Source organism: Brachypodium distachyon, chromosome 4 (assembly GCF_000005505.3).
Source record: "Brachypodium distachyon strain Bd21 chromosome 4, Brachypodium_distachyon_v3.0, whole genome shotgun sequence".
Classification (NCBI taxonomy): Eukaryota; Viridiplantae; Streptophyta; class Magnoliopsida; order Poales; family Poaceae; genus Brachypodium; species Brachypodium distachyon.
This window is the reverse complement of record NC_016134.3, coordinates 6,727,391-6,753,550: the sequence shown is the minus strand read 5'-3', so window position 1 is coordinate 6,753,550 and position 26,160 is coordinate 6,727,391. Positions and strand designations below refer to the sequence as shown.

At 39.8% G+C, this 26,160-nt stretch overlaps 2 protein-coding genes and 1 pseudogene across 5 annotated transcripts; 2 read left to right on the top strand and 1 right to left on the bottom strand.

Moving 5' to 3' along the window:
- Positions 1-530: 530 nt before the first annotated feature.
- Positions 531-3,739, top strand: LOC100843585 (annotated as a pseudogene).
- A 3,476-nt stretch (positions 3,740-7,215) lies between these two features.
- Positions 7,216-9,981, bottom strand: LOC100843283 (autophagy-related protein 101). Of its 2 annotated transcripts, none has more exons than XM_010238976.2 (7): positions 9,790-9,981; positions 9,634-9,670; positions 8,713-8,798; positions 8,440-8,535; positions 8,195-8,354; positions 7,819-7,972; positions 7,216-7,680 (listed from the first exon to the last, which is right to left on the bottom strand). In XM_010238976.2, the coding sequence occupies exons 1-7, from the start codon at positions 9,820-9,822 to the stop codon at positions 7,599-7,601; spliced, it is 648 nt and encodes a 215-aa protein (XP_010237278.1). In that variant the 5' UTR covers positions 9,823-9,981; the 3' UTR covers positions 7,216-7,598. The 2 variants fall into 2 exon arrangements, with proteins under 2 accessions (XP_010237278.1, XP_010237277.1); XM_010238975.2 differs by having other exon boundaries at positions 7,216-7,712; positions 9,790-9,969.
- A 977-nt stretch (positions 9,982-10,958) lies between these two features.
- LOC100832991 (putative bifunctional dihydrofolate reductase-thymidylate synthase) lies at positions 10,959-20,617 on the top strand. 3 transcript variants are annotated; one of them, XM_010238974.3, is made up of 12 exons: positions 10,959-11,224; positions 11,696-11,710; positions 12,792-13,321; positions 13,424-13,808; positions 13,888-13,932; positions 14,731-14,796; positions 15,683-15,744; positions 15,825-15,899; positions 15,989-16,154; positions 17,463-17,586; positions 20,013-20,119; positions 20,240-20,617. In XM_010238974.3, exons 2-12 carry the CDS (start codon positions 11,696-11,698, stop codon positions 20,348-20,350), a joined length of 1,686 nt encoding a protein of 561 aa, XP_010237276.1. In that variant the 5' UTR covers positions 10,959-11,224; the 3' UTR covers positions 20,351-20,617. The 3 variants fall into 3 exon arrangements, with proteins under 3 accessions (XP_010237276.1, XP_003576477.1, XP_014757258.1); XM_003576429.4 differs by lacking the exon at positions 11,696-11,710; XM_014901772.2 differs by lacking the exon at positions 10,959-11,224 and having other exon boundaries at positions 11,690-11,807.
- The last annotated feature ends 5,543 nt before the right edge of the window (positions 20,618-26,160 follow it).

The following is a 26,160-nucleotide window of genomic DNA, read 5'->3' as shown; positions in this document are numbered from 1 at the left end:
ACCAATGGTATATATTTAGAAATCGAAAGCAATTGTTAAAACCTATGATCAAGATTGATAGAAACACAAAATTGAGGAAAAAAATAACATATTTAAACCCATCTAATCTAGCATTTTATTTGTGATTCTATGTACTTTCTCCTGTAAATTTATTGGCTGATCCTAGGGTTTGAACTTAACAAAATTAATTCATACGCGAAGAACAGAATATCAATATGTTAGATCTTGGGAACATGATTATCTCTCATCTTGCATATTACTATTTAGAAACAATCAAAAGCAGTAAGTTGGATAAGATATGAAATTGTTATGTTGAAGACATTTTTTAACTGTCTTTTCATGATATGTTTATGTAGCTTGCTCTAATTTATTTGTCAGTGCTTATTGCTTATTATGAATTAGATTTCCTACTGAACACTGGAGTTATATTGCGAGTAAAATTTTTCATGATCTTTTTGCACGTTGGTCATACTGTGCTCACCCCTATTGTTGCAATACATGTTTGTTTTTGAAGGCACTGTGGTTATTAAATGGCTATTATTGAAGCATTGGATAAAACATCGGCCTCTGCTACTGGATCTTCTCCTGTAGTCAGTCTAGAAAACTTCATTAAATGTTTGAAGAAGTTTTATCGCCACTGGAAGGAGGATAAGACTGGTATTTGGGGATCTGTGGGGGCAATTGCTGTGGCTACTCCTCCACGCTCTGAAGACATTCGATACCAGAAATCATTAGCCTTGAGCATGTGGTGTTTTGGTCATCATTTCCCAGAAACTATAATGATCTTCCTCAGCAAGCAGATTCATTTCTTGTGCAGGCAGAAAGATTGTGATGTGCTTCAACCTTTGAAGATACCTGTTTCTAAAGTAGTCGGTGTTGATATCGTGTTGCATATCTTGAAAAAGGCTGATTATGGATCTGCTTTAATGGATGGGATCATACATGATGTATCTGCACAGTCTGAATCAAACCATGTTGTTGTTGGGCACTTCGCAAGAGAGAAGCCTGAAGGCAAGGTTCTTGAGGTATGGTCTGAAAAGCTCCATTGATCATGTTTAAAGCTTTCTGATGTATCAAGTGGCATTTCTGAGCTTCTTGCTGTGAAAGATGTCACGGAGATTATGTATGTCAAAAAGGCTGCGTATTTTTCTGCATCGGTTATGCGGAAGTATGTAGTTCCAAAGGTGGAGAAGATTATAGTGGATGAAAGGAAGATAGCACATTCGAAGCTGATGGTGCTAACAGAGAAGATACTACTTTCCCCAATAAATGTAGGCGTTCAGCTGAAGGCAGAAAATGTTGATATATGCTACCCACCTATTTTTCAAAGTGGAGGAAAGTATGACCTTAGACCTGCCGCCTTTAGCAATGATGATGATCTGTTCTATGATTCTGGAAGCCTCATCATCTGCGCGCTGGGTGCCAAGTACAGTGGCTACTGTTCAAATGTTGCAAGAACTTTCCTGATTGATTGTACTGAAGAAAAATGTAATGCATATAAGGTCCTCCTTCAGGCGCATGATGCTGCTATTGCTACTTTGACACCAGGTAGCAAGGCTAGTTCCAGTTACCAGGCTGCAGTTGATGTGATCAGGGACAAAGCTCCTGATCTTCTTCCTTTCCTTACCAAGACAGCTGGAACAGGAATTGGTCTCGAGTTCCGTGAAACTTGGCTGTCTTTAAATGAGAAAAATGAGCGGACACTAAAGGAAGGGATGATTTTTAATGTTTCACTTGGTTTCCAGAACATCATAGACAAGACCAACAATGACAAGACCAATGAATTCTCTCTATGGCTGGCTGACACTGTTTTGGTCTGCAAGAAAAAGCCACATGTGTTGACAGCTTTTGTCTCCAAGGCTGATGGCGATGCCTTCTATTCATTTGATGAGGAAAAGACAGGATCACGGTATGTGAAATCAGCTCCTAAAGCAGATGTGATGGCCCCAGCTAAACCAGTGCAGAAAGTAGAGCTGATGCTCCCATTGAGAGAAAATTTACGATCTCGTAGCAGGATGCCTAAAGAGGACCTTAGAAAACAGATTCAATCAGATTTTTAAAGAAGAAAACTAATGAAACAGCAATGAGAAGTGATGCTGTTGATCATAAGTTGTTGGATGGACATGGACGTTACAGAGCTATAGACAAACTGGTTGCATACAAGAATGCAAGTGACATGCCTGGTTCCAATCAACTGGAGATTCAGGTGGACAGACAGAATGAGGCTATCCTATTACCCATATATGGAGTTACTGTTCCCTTTCATGTTTGTACTGTAAAAAAAGCAGAAATCCGTGGGGATGGCAAGAGGGGAGTTTACATCAGCATTACATTTAATGTCCCTGGCACTGCTTCTAGTGTCCAAGATCCCTGCTTGCAGAACCTTATTTTCTTGAAAGCAGTCACTTTCCTTTCAAAAGACAGAGGTCATGCTGAAGAGGTCATTAAATCGTTGAAGACTCTTCAGAGAGGACTCACCGAAAGAGCTAGGAGAGCGAGTTTGGTTAGTCAGGAAAGGCTTGAACTTTGTGATGGAATGAAGAGGGATATGATCCAGTTTCCTGATCTGTGGATACGGCCATCGTTTGCTGGCCGTGGGCGAAAGGTTCCTGGAACTTTGGTGGCCCATGTCAATGGTTTTCAGTATTCTGCATCTAAATCTGAAAAGGTGGATATTATGTTCAGCAACATAAAGCATGCCTTCTTCCAGCCAGCTGAGACAGACATGATAACACTGCTCCACTTCCATTTGTACAATGAGATAATGGTGGGCAACAAGAAGACTAGAGATGTGCAGTTCTACAACGAAGTGATGGATGCTGTGGATTCGGTTGGTCTTAAGCGCCGATCAGCATGGGATCCTGATGAGATTGAGGAAGAGCAGCATGAAAGGGCACGAAAGAAGGAAATAAATAGACAGTTTGAGCTGTTCGTGAAAAGGGTTGGATCCATTTGGTGCCAGCCAAGGTTTGACCAGCTCGGCTTGCAATTTGAGTGCCCATCACAAAAGCTTGGTTTTAGTGGAGTCCATGGCAGAACGACATGTTTTATAGTTCCTACTCCAAGTTGCCTGGTACAACTTGTTGAATCAGCATTTCTGGTAAGCTCTTTGAGGGAGGTTGAGATTGTATGCTTGGAAAGGGTGGCACTGGGGCAGAAATCCTTTGACATGGTATTCGTATTTCAAGATTTAAAGCAAGATGTTGTCCGCATAGAGGTCATTCCGATGACTTCTCTAGACAATATCAAAGATTGGCTTAATGATAGCAACATCAAGTACTATGAATCAAAGCTGAACCTTAACTGGCGGAAGGTCCTCAAGACTCTAGATCAACCAGATTGTGACAAGAATGACAGGTGGGAATTCCTGAATCCTGATGCTAGTGACTCAGATTCAGAGAATTCCGAGGCAGAGGACGAGAAGTACGAACCTTCTGATGTGGAGTCAGGCTAAGAATCGGATGACGAAGACAGCGATAGCGAATCGGTGGTGGATTCTGGCTCAGATGATGGTATATTGGCTTGCTCGGATGATGATGATGATGATGATGATGATGATGATGATGATAGCGCCGAGTCATGGGATGAGATGGAGCGCAAGGCAATGGATGCTGACATGGAGATGGGCAGCGAATCTGACGGTGAAGATGAGAGGCAGCGGCGGAGGGAGAAAGTAAAACGGCGTCCGATTCTCCAACAGTCCAAGGGTGTTCCACGGAAGAGGCAACGTGTCAACTGAAAACTGAGTTTAGCTCCTGTTACTAGCCGAATTCTGGGGTTTTGCCAGATCATCACAAATTTAATCCGCTTCTCTTTCGTCGTCAATAGTTGTGCTGAATTACTGGAATAGTAGATATATATCCTTCTAGCTGTTTTGCTTGTTTTGCTCTGTTTTTTCTGTTTGTTTCTCAATTGGTAGAATAAAGAGTAAAATACATCAGAGGTCCTAATTCTTTCGTAAAAGTCCCAAATTAGTCCTAATTCTTTGAAACTGCACATTTGAGTCACAATTGTTTCATAAGTGGTTCAGCGCAGGTCTTATGGTGGTTCGGACGCGTGTCTACTGCCGACGTGGCTAATTGGGCCCACATGTCAGGTGCCACATGCCCGGCCGGGGAAGAGAAAAGAAGGAGGTGGGGTCCATAGGAGACACGCGCCCAAACAACCATAGGACCTGCGCTGAACCACTTATAAAACAATTAGGACTAAAACATTCAGTTTCAAACAATTAGGACTAAGTTGGGACCTTTACGAAAAAATTAGGACTTCCGGTGCATTTTACTCTAGAATAAATTTACACTCCCATTTACGTTTTGAGGAAGACTCGTTGACTTGTTTTGCCGTTATGCAATCAGTGGTTTACAATTTGCACTAAAACCACGACAAGTATTTAGAAACGGAGGGAGTATGTCTTAGAGGCGTACAAATGTACAATGTAAATTTACATCACACTATTACAATCTATTGTTCAACATGCCCTTTAGTCCTTGGCTCTGCTATTTTATATGATTAAAGTGCGGTTATACTAGTGTTGCCTGTGCGTTGCTGTGGAAATTTAGCAATTTTTAACAATACATATCTTTGTCCAAATATATATCCTAAATCATAAAGAGCTGATGTTCTTTATTTTGTTCTCCTGCGTGCACTCTTTTCATTGGCCCGCGTAGTCCAGAGTGGCACGTTTCTTCGGCTGCATGAACGTTCGGAGCTTAGTCTCCACGCGCGTACGGTTTTAACTAAAGAGATGTCACTGTCAACTTTGTTGATGCATGCAGAAAAGTAGGAGTGTGTACTGCTCTAGCATGGAGTTCGGCAGAACAAGCATGCATGCACGAGCTAAGTTTCTTGAATCATTTTCTTGTACTAATTGCTTTTGGAAATTCAAAACTTTTTGTAGCTCAAACCCTCTGCCTGATTCATAATCCGTTTCCACCATTGACTTCGTACCGACGAGTGCTTCAAATCTAGATCTTACTTAGGTATGATTCGGTAAAAAAAAATTAGACTCTATGTTATCAAGCGATAATGCACAAGTTACCAATGTACTTGAATAGAAGTTGCCGTGTGACAACTCTTGGTGATAAATAATGGTAACTTATGTACTCATATATTAGAAGATGGTAACTTCAGTTCACAAGTTACCATCCTACCTTGTATTAGGTTCTCACATGGCAACTTGTTATGAACAGGGTGGCAATTTCATATCTATCGAGTGGTAACTTCAATTCACAAGTTATCGCCATATTTCATATGAAGGTTCCATATGGTAACTTACTACTAGCAAGGTGGTAGCTGCATCAATTGCTGGGTGGTATCTTTGAAAACATAATCAAACTATTCCACTATAGGATCTAGTTTCGAAGATCTCATGTATACAAGGTTTAGAAGTTAAAACATTTTAAAGTTCTAAATTTTGCCAAAAACGTATGCATGCATGCACATATATCATTCTATTACACATATGCTTGCCTCAATTCCTCACATCACATGGCTTATTTAATTAATTATTTAAACTTTTTTCAAACTCTTTTATTACCATGAGTTAATACACAAGTTACCATCCTAATCTGTAAGAAGTTGCCATTTGATAATTTTGTTGTTATTAATGTGATAGTTTCTTATATTATTGGATGACAATTTTATTACTAATAGGGTGGCAATTCATATTTTGGATGGCAGTTATGCGCAAGTTATCATCATACTTTGTATGATGTTACCATGTGCCCTCTGATCCTAAATTTTTGACTCAAATTTGCCCAAATATGAATGTATCTATTCTTAAAATGTGTCTAGATACATGTACTATTTCGACAACAATTTAGGATCGGAGGGAGTAACTTATTGCTAATAGGATGGCAACTTCCTATATTCGTGGGTGGTAACTTGTAAGATGGAAAAAAAGTTTTCAAAACATACTAATATGGGATCTAGTTTTGAAGATCTCGTCGAGACAAATCTAACCGTGAAAACGGATCATGAATTGAGTAGACGGTTTAAGAGTTATAACATTTTGAAATTTAATTTTGCAAAAGCTAGCCTGCATGCACACTCTACTCAACCTGTGCGCGGTCGTGAGGTAACAATATCCACATGTTTTTGTTTTGGAGTGCATGCATGGCGTGAGATCGTACGCCCGCCCCTGACTCCAGGGCGACCAGTCGCGCCATAGCACAGTCCAATATATATTACTGTGAAGAACAATGTGCGGGCAATGCTAAGTGGCAACTAATTTATCCGTTAGTGGTAAATTGTCTTGAACACAATCTTAACTGATGTAACGTACTAATATAATGCGAATTTTTATAGTCATATCTATACTATTATCTACCTCCTCCGTTCCTAAATAGTTGTCTTGCACTAAAACAGGGACAAGTATTTAGGAACGAAGGGAGTATTAATTTGTAGTTGGTGGTGGTGATGACGGTTGCCAGTAGATCACTTTCTCGAAATTACGGCCACACATCTCTCTTGTCACTGCCAGTCCGGCCTCCTCGCACTTCGCCGCGACCTTGCTAGGCCGCCGCCCGCCTCCTCGTAGTGCAACGTGACCTTGCCGGTCCGCCCTTTGCCTCGACACATCGTCGCTGGATGTCGGCGGCACGGCCAGCAAGCCATTACGTCATCGTTGCTCCTCACAAGTGTTCTGGTTGGATTGAACGTAGGTGTTTTTTTTGTGTGGAGATTTTGTATTCATGAAGAACCTGAGGTTGTTGCCACGATTAGGTTTTCAAATTAAACAGTACAGAATTAAGCAAAAAAAAACTTAATGCCTCATTCAGACAACATTAGCAGAAGCGAAAAACTTGACACAGGAGACGAGGATTTCGGGCCGGTTACGGTAAGCATTGGGATCTTAAAGCATGTGAGTAGAAAAAATATGTGCTCCCTCACAACCCAAATGGATCAACAATTGTATGTGTTGAACGGTGGTAGTCCCGTCAATGTAAACTTATGTTTTTCCCGTCCTGAAATAAGTGGCGTCCTGAAATAAGTGGATACATGCATATACGTACCTTGACAAATTCGAATCACTTATTTCCTGACGAAGGAGTACCGAATAATTCTGTACTGCAGATGCTGTCCAGAGGGCATTGTCTGTCTGCCATAGGCCCCTTATTTTTATTTTACTGTTATAAGCCGTTAATAATTATTAATGTACAGCTCTTTCTGGAGGGAGCTATGAATCCGGACGTGTTTGAATTTGGAAGGGTAAACTAGTCAACGGGACTATAGTGTCCATATCTAATTCCTTGGCTCAAAGCAAAAGTTCCAGTGTCCAGTTCTTCACCCGGATGAAGAACCTGACTCCAAAAGTTTCATCAAGCAATCAGCACACCGAAGATCCACTGCAACTAAGATCCTGATTCCTGAGTACGTGTATACACATATTTTTGGTCACAGATCGATAAGTATAACTACACGGTAACGAAGTCCTTTCTCCATCGATCTACGTTGTTCAGTACACATTCCAGCTCTGATGATGGATAGACATCTTCAACCGGATGATCGCCGGGAGGCAAGTACATCTTCTATAACAGCTCCAAGCTTAGCACACCAGCATTGCCATCTCAGCTCAGTGCTGTTTCTAGAAAAGATCTTCAGTTCAATGAGTAGGAATGTCCACTACTCAGCGCTCTCCGGAGAACGTCGGCGTTCCACCCGAATACAGAATCAGATGAGCTGTCAACACACGTCCAAGGAAAAGGTGTCACCTGGAGATTCAGATACTGATGAATAATCCTCAACGAACTCGATATTAAAGGATGTTACCCGCTGAAATAGTCAGCATAATTTTATTTGTATAAAGGCCAAACACACCTGGGGATCGAAATCTCATGATTGAATATCCTGTCAGAGATTGGAGGAATGTGATCTTTTTTCTCATTCGCGTAGTTTATGATCTGGAACAGGACTTCTTGGATCAGCGACCCCAGCGCATCATGTCTTGAGCTGGCCTGTTCCGATGCTTCTCCTGAAGCAAATTGCATCATAAGTAAAAAACTGATTTGTTGTATGCCCACAAGTATACCAGCCTGAAGATGACATGAACGAATTGCACAGTTCATTGGCAAAACTACTTCAGTAAGTCCAGAGTGGAGTGCAGGGAGATCCATGCCCTCGACCTGGGTTTGAGCCCTAGAGACGGGCCAGTGAAGATCATCCTGTTTCAAAAAATTAGGAAAAGCAAAACTACCTGTAATATTTGTTTGCGCTTTGGAGCTATGTTGTTTGCCATGTCCTTTAGGGCTTATGACATGCAAATTGATAAACCATTGTTCCCAGTAAATCCTCTCAGTCTTATTGCTGAACCAGCCTGGGTGTTTATTCTTTTCATCAAAGAACGATAGGCACACCTGACATATTGAGCTACCATTTATTAAAATGGAATCATAAAAATATGCCAATGGCAGAATATTCTGTTTAACCATATCAGACAACCTGGCTTCTCCGATTTGGATGCTTTTCTGCCCAAGCTATGAACTGGTTGATCTTTTCATCGACCTCCTTTTCTAAGTCTGGAAGTCCACACTGAACCTGGCCACACAGAATCACAAAAAAGAAACACATCAAATATGGGTTATTTAAGTTGGAGCAAGTCACAAACGTCAGCATGTTAGCATATATCTTGGAACCAAGTACAATTGTTTGCAGCACAAAATATATGGAGGAAATAGACCCATATAGATCTTTCAGTAAGAAAATAATACTCACATAGGTTATCTGGAAGCGCTCACAGTCAACATCTTTAGGCCGGACAAGGGTAAGTGTTCGATGAAAGAATATCGTGTGCAAAATGCCTGCAACACATTCATACCTTATATTATTAGGAACACAATAAGGAGAATGCAATTGCAGAAATAATTTCTGGGAAGAAAGTGCAAACGTCAACATGATATAACTGAGGAAGCCAATCTCCGACACAATGACTAGAAATACATCAGTACACTACCTGCCGCTGAAACTAATTTGTTCAAACATATGATATTGGTCACGAGAAGTGCTGAAAAATAAATAATTGGCGCACAATATACTACTCCCTCTGATCCATAATACTAAATCATCAACACTTATTATGGATCGGAAGGAGTATTACATAATGAAATGTGCCCAACTCTCCTTCTCCCTCATCATCATACATATTTAGACTTCAAAACACAAATTCTTCTTCTGATCCTGCTACATAACAGTCTCCACTCTTCAGGATTTGGGAAGCTGTTCTAGAAGTCCAGGGCCTCCCCGATGGGTGAAATTCTTCATCTGGCTGGCTTGTGAGGATCATTGCTGGATGGCAGAAAGACGGGCAAGGCACGGCCTGCAGCATGCACCGAGATGCTTGCTGTGTGACCAATCGTTGGAAAGCAGGCAAAAAAAGAATTCTAATATTCAGCAAATTAATTAACCGTATCCTCCAAATAGGTGTATCAGTGCAAAAAATTCCCAACTTTTCTGTGATTTCGTCTACTGGACGATGCTTATTTTGGGTAGATTTATAGAGAATTCTTCAAAACTATGAAATTGCGCAGTGACGAGCATACTATTTTTTTAAAAAGAAGGGGAATAAAATGATAAAACTGGAACACGAAAGCACATGCACGAAAAAGGAAACTCAAACAGAAGTTAAATTAAACTTACATCGCAGCACATCTTTGATCTCCCGGGGCTCAAGCTCCTACCACGCAACAAAGAACACCAAATTTTAGCCGTCAGTAAAATCGAATCTTCAGAAACATACCAACAAATTTTCCACAGATGGTGGGGATGAAGAGAAGGGGGGAGATTGGATCTGACCAGTTCATTCAGATGGCAGGTCTCGCAGTTCATCGCGATCGATCTGCTTCCGTAACCGCCCGCCGCTCTCGATCCCTTCGACGAAATCCCCGCAGAGAAAGAAATCCGCCCAAGAGAAGAGGCGTCCTTTTTTCTTTTGAAAGGAAAAGAAGAGGAGTTGATAGCTGGACTTTGTTTCGTTGTACTCGTTGCGGAAGCAAAGTCTTGCGCAGTACAGACGATAAGCTGACTGGTGGGACCTACAGGTATCAGAGAGGTGGGGCCTTTGGCATCGCGGGTGACGTCAGCAAGTAAAGAAGGGATTAAAATGCAAGAGAGCGTTCCATATTTGCCACTCAAATTTTGCCTCTATGCTCAAATATCATTTAGAATTAATTGTTAAAAATTCAGACCTCGGGCTCGAGGGCGCAGTTTCCCATAAAAAAAAGCATGTGTCATATAACAATTGCACTAAATATAGTAAAGAGATCTAAATAACCCTTAGATCCAGCTAAGATTTCGATTCCCAGTAAAAAAAATAGAATAGAAAAATATGGGACATTCTTTTCCCTGGCGCAGCTGGGCCATCCTGGACTTGAACCAGAGACCTCGTCCGTGAAGTAAATCATCGCCCCTACGATCCAACCAATTGGGAGAGAATCAATAGACTCCTTTTCGGGAGCGATTCATCCTTCCCGAACGCAGCATTTCATATTTGTCATTCAAATTTTGCATGTGAAAAATATGTTACTACCGTTAGTTAACCGCTAGTTGACTGTTAAGTAAGAGATGAACAATTTTGATACAGATACAATAGGGCTATTCCCAGCGAAAAATTTGGCCAACCCAAAAACCAAACCGTCCCAACCGGTAAATAGCCTCGTCTTCCTCTCTCCACGTATTAGACCTGGCCGACATTCTTAAAAAAACCCTAGCCGACGACTCTCTCCGCCCTAAGATAATAGCAGGAATTTTTGCATTGAATAGGAATTTCAAGTTTCGCAACTTTTTTTTTGAGTGGATTCAAGTTTCGCAACTAGTATAAGTTGGGCCCAACCTGGGCCACGGCCCGCCCAGATTTTTTGCAAAAAGAACAATTACTAGTAGTAATCACAGGCCCAGCCCAACAGAAACCAGCCCCTTTACGCCTCTGCCTGCTGCGTGGTCGCCAGTTGCACGCAGCCAGGGCGCGCTGCCTTGACGACGACGGAGTGCTGAAGCTAGGGCCGCCCCGCACGCCGCCGCTGGTCGTCCACTGCCGCGCGCCCCTGCGCCGCCTCGCCGCGCCCGTAGCCGTGCGTCCGCAGGGCACTGCTGGCCAGCTTCTCCGCCGCGCGCGCTGCCCTGCACGCCGCCGCTGCTCAGCCCGTAGCAGTGCTGCCCTTCGCCCACTGCTCCTCCTCTCCCCAATTTCTCCCCAAATCCTTAGTTTGCTCACTCGTGCTCCAGCTTCCAGGTATTTTTCTTTCTTTCTTTCTTTCCCCAAATCCTAGATTGCATTTTATCAATTTCATATATTAATCTGTGTATGCTGTATGTACCCAATGAGAAAAAAAGATTTGAGGAATTACAAACATTTAGTGATATGGTATGATTGAGAACAAAATTTTGCGTTCTCTTTTTGCTTGGCCCGCCCATGAATTTCTTGGTAGCCGCTACATGCTAATTGTCGGCTCGAAGGATGCTTTTATAGTATGATTTAGGTTCAGAATTTTCCACATGCTGAGCATCCTCTTCTGTGCTTAAAGAAATGAGGCGCTATCTTCTGTGTACCTAGGAACGGAAAAATCAAATAAAATGCTGATAATGCTACATTTCTTCCCTCCACCTCCCCACCACCCCCCGTCTTAGTTATTATAGTTATCTGATTTTTTTGGCAAGCATGCAAATTATTGTACCTTTTTTTAATTGATAGTTCCTCGTTCAGATGTTATCATCAAAGGTACTCAGCACCTGGAACCAACGTCCCCACTCTATACACGAGCGCATATTGTCAGTGCCTTTAAATTTGACATGGTTCTGTAAGGTTTTCTCTTCTTGTGAGTCATCATTCCTAATTGCAATCCTACTTCCGTATTTCTTGCGGCAACAGAATATTATTAGTTAAAACAGCAAATAACAATTGGAGTAGTGGCACTCAATATTTTGTTCAGTTGTGTTCTGATAATTCCCCTTATTCTGCAAGGATTGTACAAGCAATAGCCATAGATTCTTGCTTGAAATACGTTGAGGCAGCAAAGATCTTTGAACATGTATCTCGTAGTCTTAGATCCTGGAAGGTAACATCTTCCAGTGATTAAAAGATCATGCTAGCCATACTCACTGGAAACTGTATTGGAGGTCCCAGTCTTAGATCCTGGAAATAAACATCATGTATCCCCCTTCTTTTCCCTTTTATCCTATAAGTAAAGTATATACGTGGGGCCTCTGTTACAGTTTTCCAGTGAAAAAAGGATTGTGCGAACCACATATTCCTTTTTCGACGAACAACAGCAGTGCTGTGATTCATTAATTAAAGGAAGAGTGAAATACAAACTTCCTCAGAATGAAAGGGACAGCAACTGAAAAACAGATATCTACAGATAAAATAACAAAGAGAACAAAAAGAGAAGAGAAGAGACAGAGAGAGGCTCCTCAGGCTGCCAGACAAACTGAAACGAAACAACTTAAATCATTGGAGTAACATATCACCTTTAACCCAGCTGACTTCCAGGCAGCCAACTCCTCCAGGGTGAGATCAACGAGAGAGCTGATAGTCCTTTGCTTGCTCTGGAAAGATCTCATGTTTCATTCGGACCATACGAACCACCAAGCGAGCATCATGAAGGTCGCGAGACGCTCCTTATCCGCAGCCGAACCACATATTCTTGCACCTGTCTTTCTGAAACATTGCGATTCGGTTCCAATGGCTCGTAACATCAGTTTGTATAGCTCTTTAACTCTTCTAGGATGTGGTGTGCACACCCCATATTCTCTGTGCAGAATGAACGGTTCTTACATATTGCTTCCTTCCTCATATTCAGGTCACCCGGTTTTTCAGCAAGCGTATCATCCCATTTTTTGCTTTGCGAAGGATTAAATCTGTTGAAGCAAGCAACAAACCAAGGTTTTACCGCTTCCACCAATCTCAAGCGATGGCCATGTTTGCAAATGTCGCCAATGGCAGTTCATATAATCCTGATATTCGGAGGAACTATCAAGTGGTGGTTGCTGCAACCCATGAGATGGGCATTGGGAAGGATGGAGCGTTACCATGGAAACTGCCTAGTGATCTAAATTTTTTTAAGGAGCTTACAATGGCCACATCAGATCCATCAAAGAAAAATGCAGTCATAATGGGAAGGAAAACATGGGAAAGCATACCTGCTAAGTTTAGACCACTGCCTGGTCGCTTGAATGTTATACTGACTCGTTCTGGTAGTTTTGATTTTGCAACAGTGGAGAATGTTGTTATATGTGGAAGCTTGGATTCTTCCTTGGAACTACTAGCATCAACTCCCTACAGCTTAACAATTGAGAAAGCTTTTTTAATAGGGGGTGGCCAGGTGCTGAGGTGAGTTATTGAATTTTACAGGGATATTTGTTTAATGCATATTTTACAAGGTATTCTGCCATCATACCTGATGTTCACTTCAACCATAACATTTGGCTGTAGGGATTCTCTAAATGCGCCGGCATGTGAGGCCATCCATCTTACTGACATAGAGTCAACCATTGAATGCGATACTTACATTCCTCCTATTGATCTATCGGTTTTCCACCCTTGGTATTCATCTTTTCCAGTTGTGGAAAACAACATTAGGCACTCTTTCGTGACTTTTGTCCGCGTTAGAAAACCAGTAACAGAAGTTAATGATTCAAATGGCAATGATGCTAAGAAGGAAAGGTTTGAAATAAAGAATTTTTCATTTCTACCAAAAATGATCTTTGAAAGGCATGATGAGTATCAGTATCTCAACCTTGTTCAAGATATAATACAGAGTGGTGCAAGAAAAAATGACAGAACAGGAACAGGAACATTATCAAAATTTGGTTGCCAGGTGCTTCCTCTCACTACTTTTTAGTATTGATGTTCTCTTTCATGGAAGAAAAGTTAGTAATTATTTTCCTTTTTACCAGATGCGGTTTAACTTGAGGAGAAACTTTCCATTACTAACAACAAAGGTAACTTATGGTCTTTGTTGAATATATGTGCTTCTAAAAAAAACATAACAATACTGAAGTTGATCCATCCTACCAGAAGTATGGAATGCAATGCTTTTTGGACCTATAATTGTGTTAAATTTAGAAATGAGGGATAAACTGTCAACTGACAAAATACCAGCCTTTTCTAGTTTAGGAATTTGTAAGCTGCATCAGATTAGTTAATTCAGTTCAAATGCATACCAAGCATGATGTTGCTTTGGATTTGCACTAAATTGCTTTTTCGATTCATTTGTTTCTTGTCTATACTTCATGCTTATAATTAGTACCACAGAACCCCATTTTCATGAATGCAACAACAGTTCTTAATTCAGTACACATGCTTTCACAATAATTTTAGCAGAATTTGAAATGAAACTGTTCAGATCCTATAGAAGTCTGGGAAGATCTCCGTGTTCTCAATGGGGCTAGTGGACATCAATATTTGATCATAATATTAGTTAGTCCGGTTCTCAAGATTTTGAGGTCCTTGCTTCCTAGCTCTTAAATCCGGAGACTCGTTAAATTTTAAGCTATTCTTTTATCAGTAGAGTTTATTTGTGACCTGCTATGCACATGTATTTTTGTATCTATCTAAGATATCGTACAGTTTTATAACAGTATCTTGTTCATTGTATAGAAAATGATCTTCCTTTGAATCATGAACGTTAAGTTTTGGTGCATTATCTCCCTAGAGACTTCGTATATATTCAGGAACAGAATATTCGCCAATGATTCTGATCTGTAATGTGTTCTTTCGTCTTTTTGTTGTTTTACCAGAGAGTGTTTTGGCGTGGTGTTCTTGAAGAGCTTCTGTGGTTCATCAGTGGCTCAACAAATGCAAAGGTGCTGGAATATTTTTCTTAGATTTGTTTTTCGAGGATTTTTCTTAGATTTACATTGGCCAAAAATTTACATATTGATAAGTCACTTCTGGCGTTGGTGTCTTAGTCTACATGATGGTAAACATTTACATACATCTCCCAACGAGGAGCATACGCTCCTGTGGGCACTGAATCTCTTATTTAGGATGTTCCATCATAATGTACTGTTTTGTACAACATAGAACATGCTTTGCAGAGCATCTGGAGATTACACTCATCCATATCTTTAGGACTATAAATATTAATCGGCGGCGGTGGTCTGTCCACCCTCTTATCTATTTTCTTACATGTGGCCGTAACCATCTGAAAAATTGACAGAACTTTCCAAAAAAAAAAATGGCATGACACATGGAACATATAACCAAACATATTAGGGTAATCTAATATTTTTATGAGCTATCAGTAGCAACGCACAGGTATTTTAGCTAGTCGTGTATAAATGACTATTTTGGGGACTAGCATTTTCTGAACAAACTTTTTAGTGAAATTTAGTCAACTTTTTAGTGAACGGGTATTTTTCTGATCCAATGCCAATAGGTTCACAAGCCACGTTATTTTACTGGTTATTCATGTTGATTTTCACATTTCAAGATATTTATGTGTTTAAGCTCTGTTTCAGTCAACTTTTTCGAGCTTGTACTTTGAAGTATGATTATATCCTAGTTAACTATTTGTTTTTTTTCTATTAGTTGCATTTCAGGACTGATAATAGAAGGTCCTATTAATGTGATGCATCAGTGGTTCATGCCATTAATGTTCTGAAGTTATTATTATTGCTGTTTGGGGGAGTAGGAAAATAGTTTATTTCTTCCTTTTTCCTGACAGTGTACATAAGTTTTTATTTACAGGTTTTACAGGAAAAAGGCATTCATATATGGGATGGCAATGCTTCAAGGGAGTATCTTGACAGGTATATGTCTTAGATAAAGCTGCTTGACAGTAAAATAATTTTAAATCCCTAATCCTTGATCTTCCTGGGGTATTTTTCAGTATTGGTTTATCTCAAAGAGAGGAGGGTGATTTGGGACCAGTTTATGGATTTCAGTGGAGACACTTCGGTGCTGAGTAAGCTTATGTTGATTTGGAACTCTGCCCCAGTTCCTTACTGGGGGCCTGTCTGATTGTGTTCTAAATTGTTGTGACATATTTCACAGATATACCGACATGCATGCCGATTATACAGGAAAAGGTTATGATCAGTTAATTGATGTCATTAACAAAATCAGGAATAACCCTGATGATAGGCGAATCATTCTTTCTGCATGGAATCCGACAGATCTCAAGAAGATGGCACTTCCACCTTGCCACATGTTTGCACAGGTTAGTTTAGTTTATTTGTTTTTTTCAATTATATTTGTTATCTGGCAAATCAGTTAATTTTATGAAACAGGAATACAGGATTGTATAGATGTTATTGTGACAGCAATTATGTGCATAAACATCTTTATCTTTACTCTTATAAAGATATGAGTTGGTGGTCGTCCGTTAAAGAGACTAATCCCTAGATTGCTTGCAATTTGCAAATCACTATAATTACCACCCATTGCACATATTAGATACATGTATCAAGATCTTTTGATTATAGTTGATTGGATTGATGTATGTTTTAAGATAATTGTTATTTAGTGCAAAATTGGAGATATGACAAGCATTTAAACAACTCATGCAATTTTGTTTTTCCGTAACAAAGCATTTGCATTTACCAAGTATGGAAGAAAGTCCACTTTTCAACCCCTGAACTATTGCGAAAATTCACTTTTAACCTTGAACTCTGAAACCGGTTGTTACCTTGAGCTGTTGAATCTGTTTACTTTACTTTACCCCCTTGGCCCTATACCAAGCAGCCATAAGCTGACCTGGAGGACACGTGATAGACATGTGGCATCTTCACACGTCACGCCAGCAACCTCATCATGCCAATAGCTAAAAAAACTAGAAAAAAAAATCTGAAACTAATTTCACAGAAAATCCAAAGAAATCAGGGAAAATTTTGTGACACTGAAATAATCTTGTAGAAATTTACCCGATTTTCTTGTTACTGGATGTCTAATCAGTTTTCTTACTTCCTTGAGTTGTTAAATTTTCCCCAAAATTCTAAAATGCTTCTGATTTTTCAAAAGTTGTGTTTGTTATTTTCATATTTTCTGGATTTCCTTCAGTTTTTTAACCTAACTGTTGACATGGCAAGGTGTTGATGTTTACAACTGATGCCACATCTCTGCCACACGTCGTCTGAGCCAGCTCAAAATTGCTTGGGATAGGTCCAAGACACTAAAGTTTTAAAAGTTAAATTTTGCAGAAATTTAGGGTTGAAAAGTGAACTTTTTTGTGTACATATTAACCAGTTTGTCTGGTTAAATCACCCTAAGTTTCTGAAATTCCCTGTCTGTGTGGATTGTACATTCTATTATTTGCCCTGTTTGGATATACACTTGTTGTATTCTGTATAAGAAAATTGGTGGAAGATGAAAAACTATATATCTGGTTTTAAGGCGACTAATGCGATGCTTTCGTACGCCCATATTTTGTTGAAAATAGTTGGGGTCATAAAACAGGTCACTAATCAATATGCTATTTTAATCTCTTAGTAGCTTATTATCATGTTTTTGTCTTTCTGAAATTTTGCAGTTTTATGTTGAGAATGGGGAGTTATCATGTCAGATGTATCAACGTTCTGCTGATATGGGCCTTGGTGTACCATTCAACATTGCTTCATATTCTCTTCTGACATGTATGATTGCACAAGTTTGTGGTACGTTTTCACTTGTCCAATTTTATAGCAATCTCATTAATTTATCTTTAGACTTCAGATTGAATTAAAAACCTTGCTCATTTTTGTGTCATAGCAAGTTGGTTTGTTGATGAAGACTTGACGTTTTGGCTGTTCTATATGTCATACAGTTGCAACTAGAACTGTTCTGGAAACATTTTTGTCATGAAGAATCAAAGTCCTTTCTTTTAATAACTCTAGGATTGGCTCGAGAGCAAGGACCTTATTTGATCGTTTTTAAGGAAATGATCCAACTGTATGGTTGTACATAAAAGTACAAGGTTTGCAACACTGCATAAAAGGAGAAAAAGAGAGGATTCATAACACACTATGCATCCTTGATTGATTCTCACAATAGCGTTCCCTTGCTCTATGGATAACCAGCCCAACTTCCTCTGTAAAGTTTATTTAGATGTCCGAAAGCTAGGATAGTTTCCTTTATAGATAAATCATTCTGCTTTATGTGCCATCTTAATGCTCCAAGACAGAGTTCCGTAAAGAATGTCTTACCAGCATCGTGATCCAGCAAAGTTTCCTCCAGCTAAAGATAGCAGTTCTCGCTGCGCAAATCAAAGTATTCTTTATGGAGCTTGAGGCTCAGCAGAGCACCCTCAGACCGATCTTGTTTGATGAACAGGCACCATGTCATAGTCCGATTGGAGGGTGGCTATTGTGATACCCCCCACCCTCACCACCCCACACACACACACACAAAGTTTTTCCCATAGCACGTCTCAGGATATATGGTAAAACAATTTGTCCAGATCCTTCCTCATTTGACCTTGGTTTAGACTGCAAGATTCAGAATTCCGAGTCATTTGATTAACACCACATTCCAAGCAGCTAATGAAGGCCTTTAGCACTAATATCCCTCTTTCTCGAAACACAGTATCTTCTGTACTCATCTACTTGTTCCGAGACCCCTGAGATTTAAGGAGACTACACATAGAGAAGGTAGGTAAAGTTGGACAGGAAATTAGCACAGCTAGCTAGTCTCCTTTCTGCCCTGTGAGCTAGAGAATAGATCTTCCATCCTACATTTAGTGTCACCCAAGGGAAGGCAAGATAAGTGGGGAAATGTAACAAGTTGGTAATGACAGTTGCTAGTCAGAATTTCCATATTTTCATCTGAAACATGGACTCAGACCACTAGGTAGCGGTAGTTGCTGTGTAGTTTCTCCACTCTAGTGTTCTATTTGCATGTGTACACTGCACAACTGTATATTCTGGCCTTTGGCCCAATAGCGATACAAGGTCCATTATTCTAACAATTGGCAGTTGGCTTTAAGCCCAGTGGATCTGCAAATGTATTAAACAGAGATAATAAGAGTGGTGTGCATACTGGATCACCGGAAACTCAGCCAGGGAAATGATGACAAAATAAAAGATTTTCAAATTAAGGTCGATAGTGTTGTTTAATTTTTGTTTTCTCGAACATGTGCCTAAGTGCTTGTCATTGTACTCTTAGAAAGCATCAAAGAGATGCGAACTGTACAATAGAGAACTAAAATGAAGAAAGGATAGCAAAAGAAAAGGAAAGAAACAACAAAGATGACCATTGCATAAGACTGATGAGGTGCCAGAAGAAAAAGATTTGCTGTGCAGCCCATTCAGTATCCCCAAAACCTTTATGCTTGATTATTTCAGACATTTCCTTGTGCACAATCTTGTCAATAACTTTTTCAATATCCAGTTTTAACACAGCCACCTTTTCAAACAAAGTAGTTGGATGGTTCTGGATTTGAGTAAACCATACTATTTGGTAATTAATTAGGAGCAGTAAGATAGTTGTATAGTTCTTGGCCTTTTTTGCTTCTTCGATTTTGTAAGACATATGCCATCTTGGCGACCTCTTCTAATGAAAATGATGTGCACTTAGGTGTGGGTTTGAGAAAAAGAGAGTAATATCGTGCATTCTGTTAACAAAAATCAATAGCTTTGGCAACAATTTGGAATAATTTCCATAGTAAATCTTCTTAGTGATGCTGGTAAATTTAGGCAAGTTTTTTGCCACCCATTTTCAGAGTGAAGAGAGAGAACTGAGCTCCTTTGGTTTTGCTAGAGAAGTGAGCACGCACCCAGCCTACTCGTGTTCGTGGCTGGGGTGTGCTCATGGTTGTTTATTCGATAAAAATGCCACAGGTGCTAGTGCCTTTCGCCTAGTCGAGTTATTATTTTCGGAGTGAAGATTGTTCTTGGCATTGCATCTTCTTTTAGTTGTTTAGTTAGCGTATGCTTAATTGTTAACAGCTAGTAAAACATTTATTGTCTCGAACCCTACCCCTTCCTCCTAAAATGAGTCGGATGGACAATTTAGTACACCCAAAAAAGGGGTCGTTATCAGAGATGTCTATTATAGTTCTTGGACCCTGACAATTTGTGCACCCCTGGTTTTTCTACGTTTGCAGATCTTTCTCCTGGAGATTTTGTCCATGTTATTGGTGATGCCCATGTCTACAGTACACATGTTCGAGCTTTGGAGGAACAAATCAAGAAGCAGCCTAAGCCATTTCCTGTAAGCAATTCTTGAGCCGTAGGATTGTATACAAAGCAAGTGGACAGTTTCTAACTTGGTGTTTGGTACCTAACTGATTTATTTATCTGATTAGAAGTTTCACATGACTATCATTTACAGATTTTGAAGATAAATCCTGTGAAGAAGGATATCGATTCATTTGTTGCATCGGATTTTGAACTGGTTTGCTATGATCCTCACCAGAAAATAGAAATGAAGATGGCAGTATAAGGAGTTTCCAACTTAGCATCCACCATTGGTACCAGTAATATGTCAGCTGTTTTTTTTTTCAGAAGCAAAGTTTCGCTTTGGTGCTGCCACATGTACTTGTATTATGGATGGTGTCTTTAATATTTATTTGGATAGTTGGATTTGAGTTTCGTTGACATCCGGTCCAGTGGCATTTGTGCTTCTAGGTCTCTAGGACTCGAGAGCCTTGAGGAATCTTTTGCACCCTTTGGATATATGAATGGGAAGTTAGAAGTATGATGACTATAATTTCGGGTCTTCATTTAATTTTGTTAGGTCTGGCCTTTGTATACTAAAACTGATAGGAATTAGGAGTTGGTTGATTGTTAGGCTAATACCCTGACAAGACCATCCATCATCCACGGCTACATAATCAGAAATCAACAAACTTTGAAACGAATTCCTAATGCACGTGGAGGCTAGCGCACGCTCCTATAATCCGACAAATGTGTGTAACTAAGCATTTTTTTTATGGAAAAAGTGCTTCTTTTTCGAAAGAGGAAAAGATCCCTGGAAAAGAAAATCCTATTGCATTGAAAGCACTTCTCTAGTCTATTAGAAACAATCTTGTGATGCTTTTGAAACAAAAAAAATTGTTAGATGAAAAACAAATATCAAACATCATGATTTCCCGGTCGAGTTAACCATAAATTTGTGTGTTCAAAGCAAACTTGTACATCGTACAGTACATATCTTTAATCTGAACAAATTTCAGTTGTACTAGAATCAAATTCAAACAGTAGTGGAAACAATTTTTTTTCTTCACAAGGAAGCACGATACATGGCCTGGAAACCCACTTTATTAGGTTAGTTCTTTTCCAGGAAAGGGCATCAGGAGTAACTTTGTCAATGAGAAGAGGGAGAAGAACATTCAGAGTGGGGTCCAACCAAACATTCAGTGGATTAACTCTCGTTACCCTTGCTAGCTCATAAGCCACCAGACATTGTACATGCGGACGAGCAAACCCCTGGGATATTGGATCCGCTAAAATTCCCAATGCATCTCAATCCAGGAGGATCTGACCGTAGAAATCACTCATCACCCTCCTCACTCCTCACTCCTCACTCCTCCCCTTGTCTCTGTTCGTGCACTTAGAATTTATTTTTGATTGTTGCTTCCAGCTTGCCTAGACTCTAGTTTTCATGATTGGGAGCAACAAATTTATTTATTGTCCAGAGTGAGTTCAATAGCTCAGATTTTGCTACTCCATTACCATTCGTCAACCAACTACGTAACTTTGAATTCAGTCTCACTTATAGTTCTGTGCTTTTATGCATTGACGCAAGTATCTGGTTTCATTTATTGGAGAAGGATTCATGCTATATTGCCATAGACACCTTCAATATTAACATTTTTTTTGCGGGTACCTTCAATTTTAATGTAGCAGTTAATACTCCCTCCTTTTCACAGTGGTTGACGTATCATTTGTGCTTCTAGAATTTGAGAGCCTTTTGCATCATTTGGTCATGAATTGAAAGATAAAAATGAAAGAGGATGACTTATATGATTTAGGAGGTGGTTGATTGATGGAATAATACTCGGACAACGCCATCCATCATCTATGGCTACCTACAGAAAAGCAACAACTTTGAAAGGAGTTCCTAAATTTGGAACTCCATGGATCCATCATCAGGATCTGCTTGTTGTGCAGACTGGAAACAAGAAACAAATTTTTTGGTATGGTAGTTTCCGTAAACCAGCCACGCCTCCTTAATCCTTAGGGCATCCGCAACAGTGGTGTCGGCATTGACTCTACACGTCATCTAGAGTCGACAACAATCGAAACATGTGATGGAAAATTGGCCAACTCTTAATTAGCTGACTTTTACTTGATTTTTTTCTTAAACGTCTGACTCTTCCTGAAGAGTCATTTCTCTTCTCTCTCTTGTTTCTCTTTTCTCCACTTAAGCAAATTTCAAATAGGAGTCGGTTAAGAGTCAGATTTTGCGGATCGATAGTATCCCTAGATTGATTAGTTCCCTTAAAATTTAGAAATCTTAATTAGTGAAATACCCCATATATATGGAAACTAACTACCATGACCCATCAGCCAGCAGTCATTAGCGATTGCACGTGCTTTTCTTTAGTCATCGTACTGATGACGTACACTAATCCTTTGGCATGAGGCTAGTCGGATTGAAACGAAGGATCGGTAGTCTGATCCTAGTCTGCTTCCTGTAATCATCCATGATGCGTGGTGGAGAACAGTAAGATCCATGATAGACTGGTTGCTTACAAGATCGATCGAGTCCACTCACGATTTCAAATGGCAAAGAATTTGGTAACCAGGGATGAATACCAAATTAGAAGAATAGGATACATCGCGCACCCTGGTCGACAGACCTGATTTGAACGGGCAAACCGGCCCATCTGAGGGTGTCTCCGGTAAAATTCCCATTGCATCTCAATCCTGGAGGATCTCCTCGTCGCTCTCCTCCTCTTTGTCTGTGTTCTTGCTCTTACAATTCATTTTGGTTGTTGCTTCTAGCTTTCCATACCATGGTGCCGAGACTCTTGCTAGTTTTCATGTTCGGGAGCAAGGAATTTATTATCGCCCGGAATGAGTTCAATAACTCGGATTTTTCTACTCCGTCATCATTCACCAACCAGCTACCTAACTTTGAATGCAGTCTCACACATAGTTCTGATGCTTTGTTTTATGCATTGATGCAAGTATCTCGTTTATTTATTGGAGCAAGATGCATGAATGCCATATTGCCATTGGTACCTTCAATAATAATAATGTAGCAGGACAATACAAAAGTTATATTTAACTTGTTTTCTCAATCAAATTATGGTTCCCTTTTACAAAAAAATGTCGTTCCAAGAATACATATATGAAATTTTCTCCTTGTTGAGCTTCTAGTCCGAATTAATGTGAGAAAGCTGTCACGGTAGTACAGTGCAGGGGGACTCAACACTCCGATATCAACCCTCTTGATGTAATAACTATATGCAATGGCTAATGTCTTCAATGGTCTCAGACCCAGCCTCTACAGATGCACGGACATTTTCAAAGAAGAACTTAATCTAGTCTTCCATCGTGCAAAGAGAAAGCAATATGTGCATTTTCAAGCCTTTCTTTTTAGAATACACAAAAGCTGGAGTATTGAAGAAGAATATCGCGACACGGTTACATACCCTTAAGCCAAGTTATGCGATCAGCCTATCACTCTCCTACAATCCATGACATAGTACAAAAACCACTACCCTTGAATAACCTCGCCGCGCACCAAGCCGAACCCTCCGCTTCTATCGCCTAAATAATCTTGGCAGCGCACGGTGTCACGCCATCGAACACAACCGAGTTTCTATGCTTCCAAATACTCCAGGCTCCAGCAGATGAGAGTGATTCCAGTATTCAAGCTTCTCCTGTCCTTCTTGCTGGATAAACAATTTTAGATTGTGACATATCATTTGTACATATTCCAACATTTTCTTTCCTAATTTAATATATTTTGCAGTAGGTTTTTAACCTACTGTATTTACCTCAAAAAAAGATATTGATAATGGTGTCCTTGTTTGTACCATGCAATGGTTATATAAGAGGGTGGCATATTTAACTAATTTTCATATATGATACTCCCTCTATACAAATCCAAGTCACTTATTTCCGGACGAAGGGATTTTCATATATGATACTCCCTCTATACAAATCCAAGTCACTTATTTCCGGACGAAGGGACTAGTACCAATCAAGACAAGAAATGTTTTCCACGTTGGGGTGGGGGGAGGAGTCAAAACTGGAATTCGCTTCTTCTTTTTTCTGAAACGACAACAATGGCAAGTCGCAGCAATGGCATGTGCCTGAAATAATAAATAAGATTCAGAGGACACAAGGTCACAAATGGTTCAAGCTGGTTTCAACAAGCTTTTTGAAATTTTGGTAACAAAAATATTTTTCCATCATACCATAAATCTCAAACTTTCAAAACTAATTCAATTGAATCTTGATGAGTTTTGACCAAATCTGAATTTAATTGGCATCACTCCTAAAGCTCGAAGTAAAACAAAAATGGTACAGCTGAATTTTTTAATCTTGCTTCAACAGAGAATAGATACATAGGTAAGGCATAATCCAGTGAACTGCTTGCTGGCAACATCGAACAATACACTTGCGAGTCAACTTTTGGAAATTATCAAATTAACCAGGCAAGATATATAGTCCACAACAAGATCCTTGTGTGTCTTCATCCATGTTTTCTCTATCTCCCCGGTCCATTTTGATTGGAAGCATGACACTGGATAACCGTCTCGCGGTTCATTAATTAGCATAATTTGTTGAATTGGCACTGCTCCATTAACGCTTCGTGTCCTAAATGGCTGAATCCCTGACACCTCGCAAGCCTAGGTATCTATGTTGATGTGGAAGTTTTTAGCTAGCAAGGAAATTCTCCTTAAAAGATTTGGCATTGGAGAGCTAGCTAGACGGTTTAGATGGTTCATAAGTCACTGGTAAACCAATGACCTGGTACTGCTGCTCTGAGTTACTCCATCCGAAGAAACATGTACCGGCTCTATTTATCGGTGTTCATGTGGAAAGGAGAATGAGCATTGTGTTGTGTATGGAATGTGAATCCCAACCGTTGATGTTTGCAACTTGATTCATCCTGCCTTTAATCAGGTGGTTTATCTATACATATCGATTTCATTGAGATCTCATTCCGGTTTCGTTATAGTTTCATAGATTTCATATTTTCACTAAATTTTCATTCATGTTACATTAAAGTTTGGGTCTGTCTATATAGCAGGCGCCTGAAAAAACAAAAGAAATCAGTCGCCTGCTAGTTTCATGCAAATCAGGCACATAAAGAAAGAAAAGACTAGCACAACACACTGTTCTGGTTGGCACAAAACCAGATGTTTGCTCCTTGGATAAATTCACGACCAATTCAGACAAAAAGAGCCCAGCAAAACTTCCATCCTATCCACAACAACCAATAGTCGACAAATACAAATTATATGACAAATTACAGGTTTGCAAATCCAGTAAATGACAAGATGCAATTGCGTCTCGTATGACAGCCGATTGCGGATGGTGAACTATGTGCAATTGAGTAAAAGGATCAGCATGTGCAAAATTTTGTGTTGATTAAAACCTGCAGAAATGCACCATCCTATCTGAGTGATAAATCCATGGAGTGAACTAAAAAATCCCTTTGATCTACAGAATTTACAATTTCAACCCCTGGACAAAATGGGGAAAAGTCAGACAAAGAGATCCCAGATAAGCTTCCCATTTTCTGGACAGTAACAGAAAATGCAGACCAGATTGAGTACCAGATTGCGCATTCAGAATAGACAAGGTACAAAAATCTGGGGATGCAATTATAGGTTTGCGGTTCCAGATTTTGTAATTTGAAACCAATGAAAAATTCAGACAAAAGAAACCAGCAAAGCTTGCATGCTCCTGATAACAACAAAGAATTGACGAAAAAATGGGACGCCAAATTACAGGGTTGCAATTCGACTCAAAGGAAAATGCAATTGCATTTCGTATGACACCCGATTGCGCATAGTGAGCTAAGTGCAAAAAATCATATGAATTCCAGAAATCGACACACACGATTTGAGAATTACTCTTGTGCAATTCTAATGTCTCACAAATGCACTTGCAACTCATATGAAACCTGATTGCGCAAAGTAAGCTACGTGCCATTGAGATACATTAAAAAGAGGGATGGATTTTGGGTTCATTACGCCAATGATCCACTGTCATTTCATAAAAATATTCGATTGCACATAGTAAGGTACACACAATTAAAGAAAGAAAACAGAAATGCCCAGTCAT

Bases quoted from the DNA above. Each gene is read 5' to 3' on its own strand.
- LOC100843283 (XM_010238976.2), bottom strand. From the start codon at position 9,822: ATGAACTGCGAGACCTGCCATCTGAATGAACTG. The intron at 8,536-8,712 runs GTGAGTATTATT...CTGTGTGGCCAG, and splicing joins AGCGCTTCCAGATAACCTAT to GTTCAGTGTGGACTTCCAGA. The intron at 8,355-8,439 runs GTTGTCTGATAT...TCAATATGTCAG, and splicing joins ATCCAAATCGGAGAAGCCAG to GTGTGCCTATCGTTCTTTGA.
- LOC100832991 (XM_010238974.3), top strand. The intron at 13,933-14,730 runs GTAACTTATGGT...TTGTTTTACCAG, and splicing joins TTCCATTACTAACAACAAAG to AGAGTGTTTTGGCGTGGTGT. The intron at 16,155-17,462 runs GTTAGTTTAGTT...GAAATTTTGCAG, and splicing joins CTTGCCACATGTTTGCACAG to TTTTATGTTGAGAATGGGGA.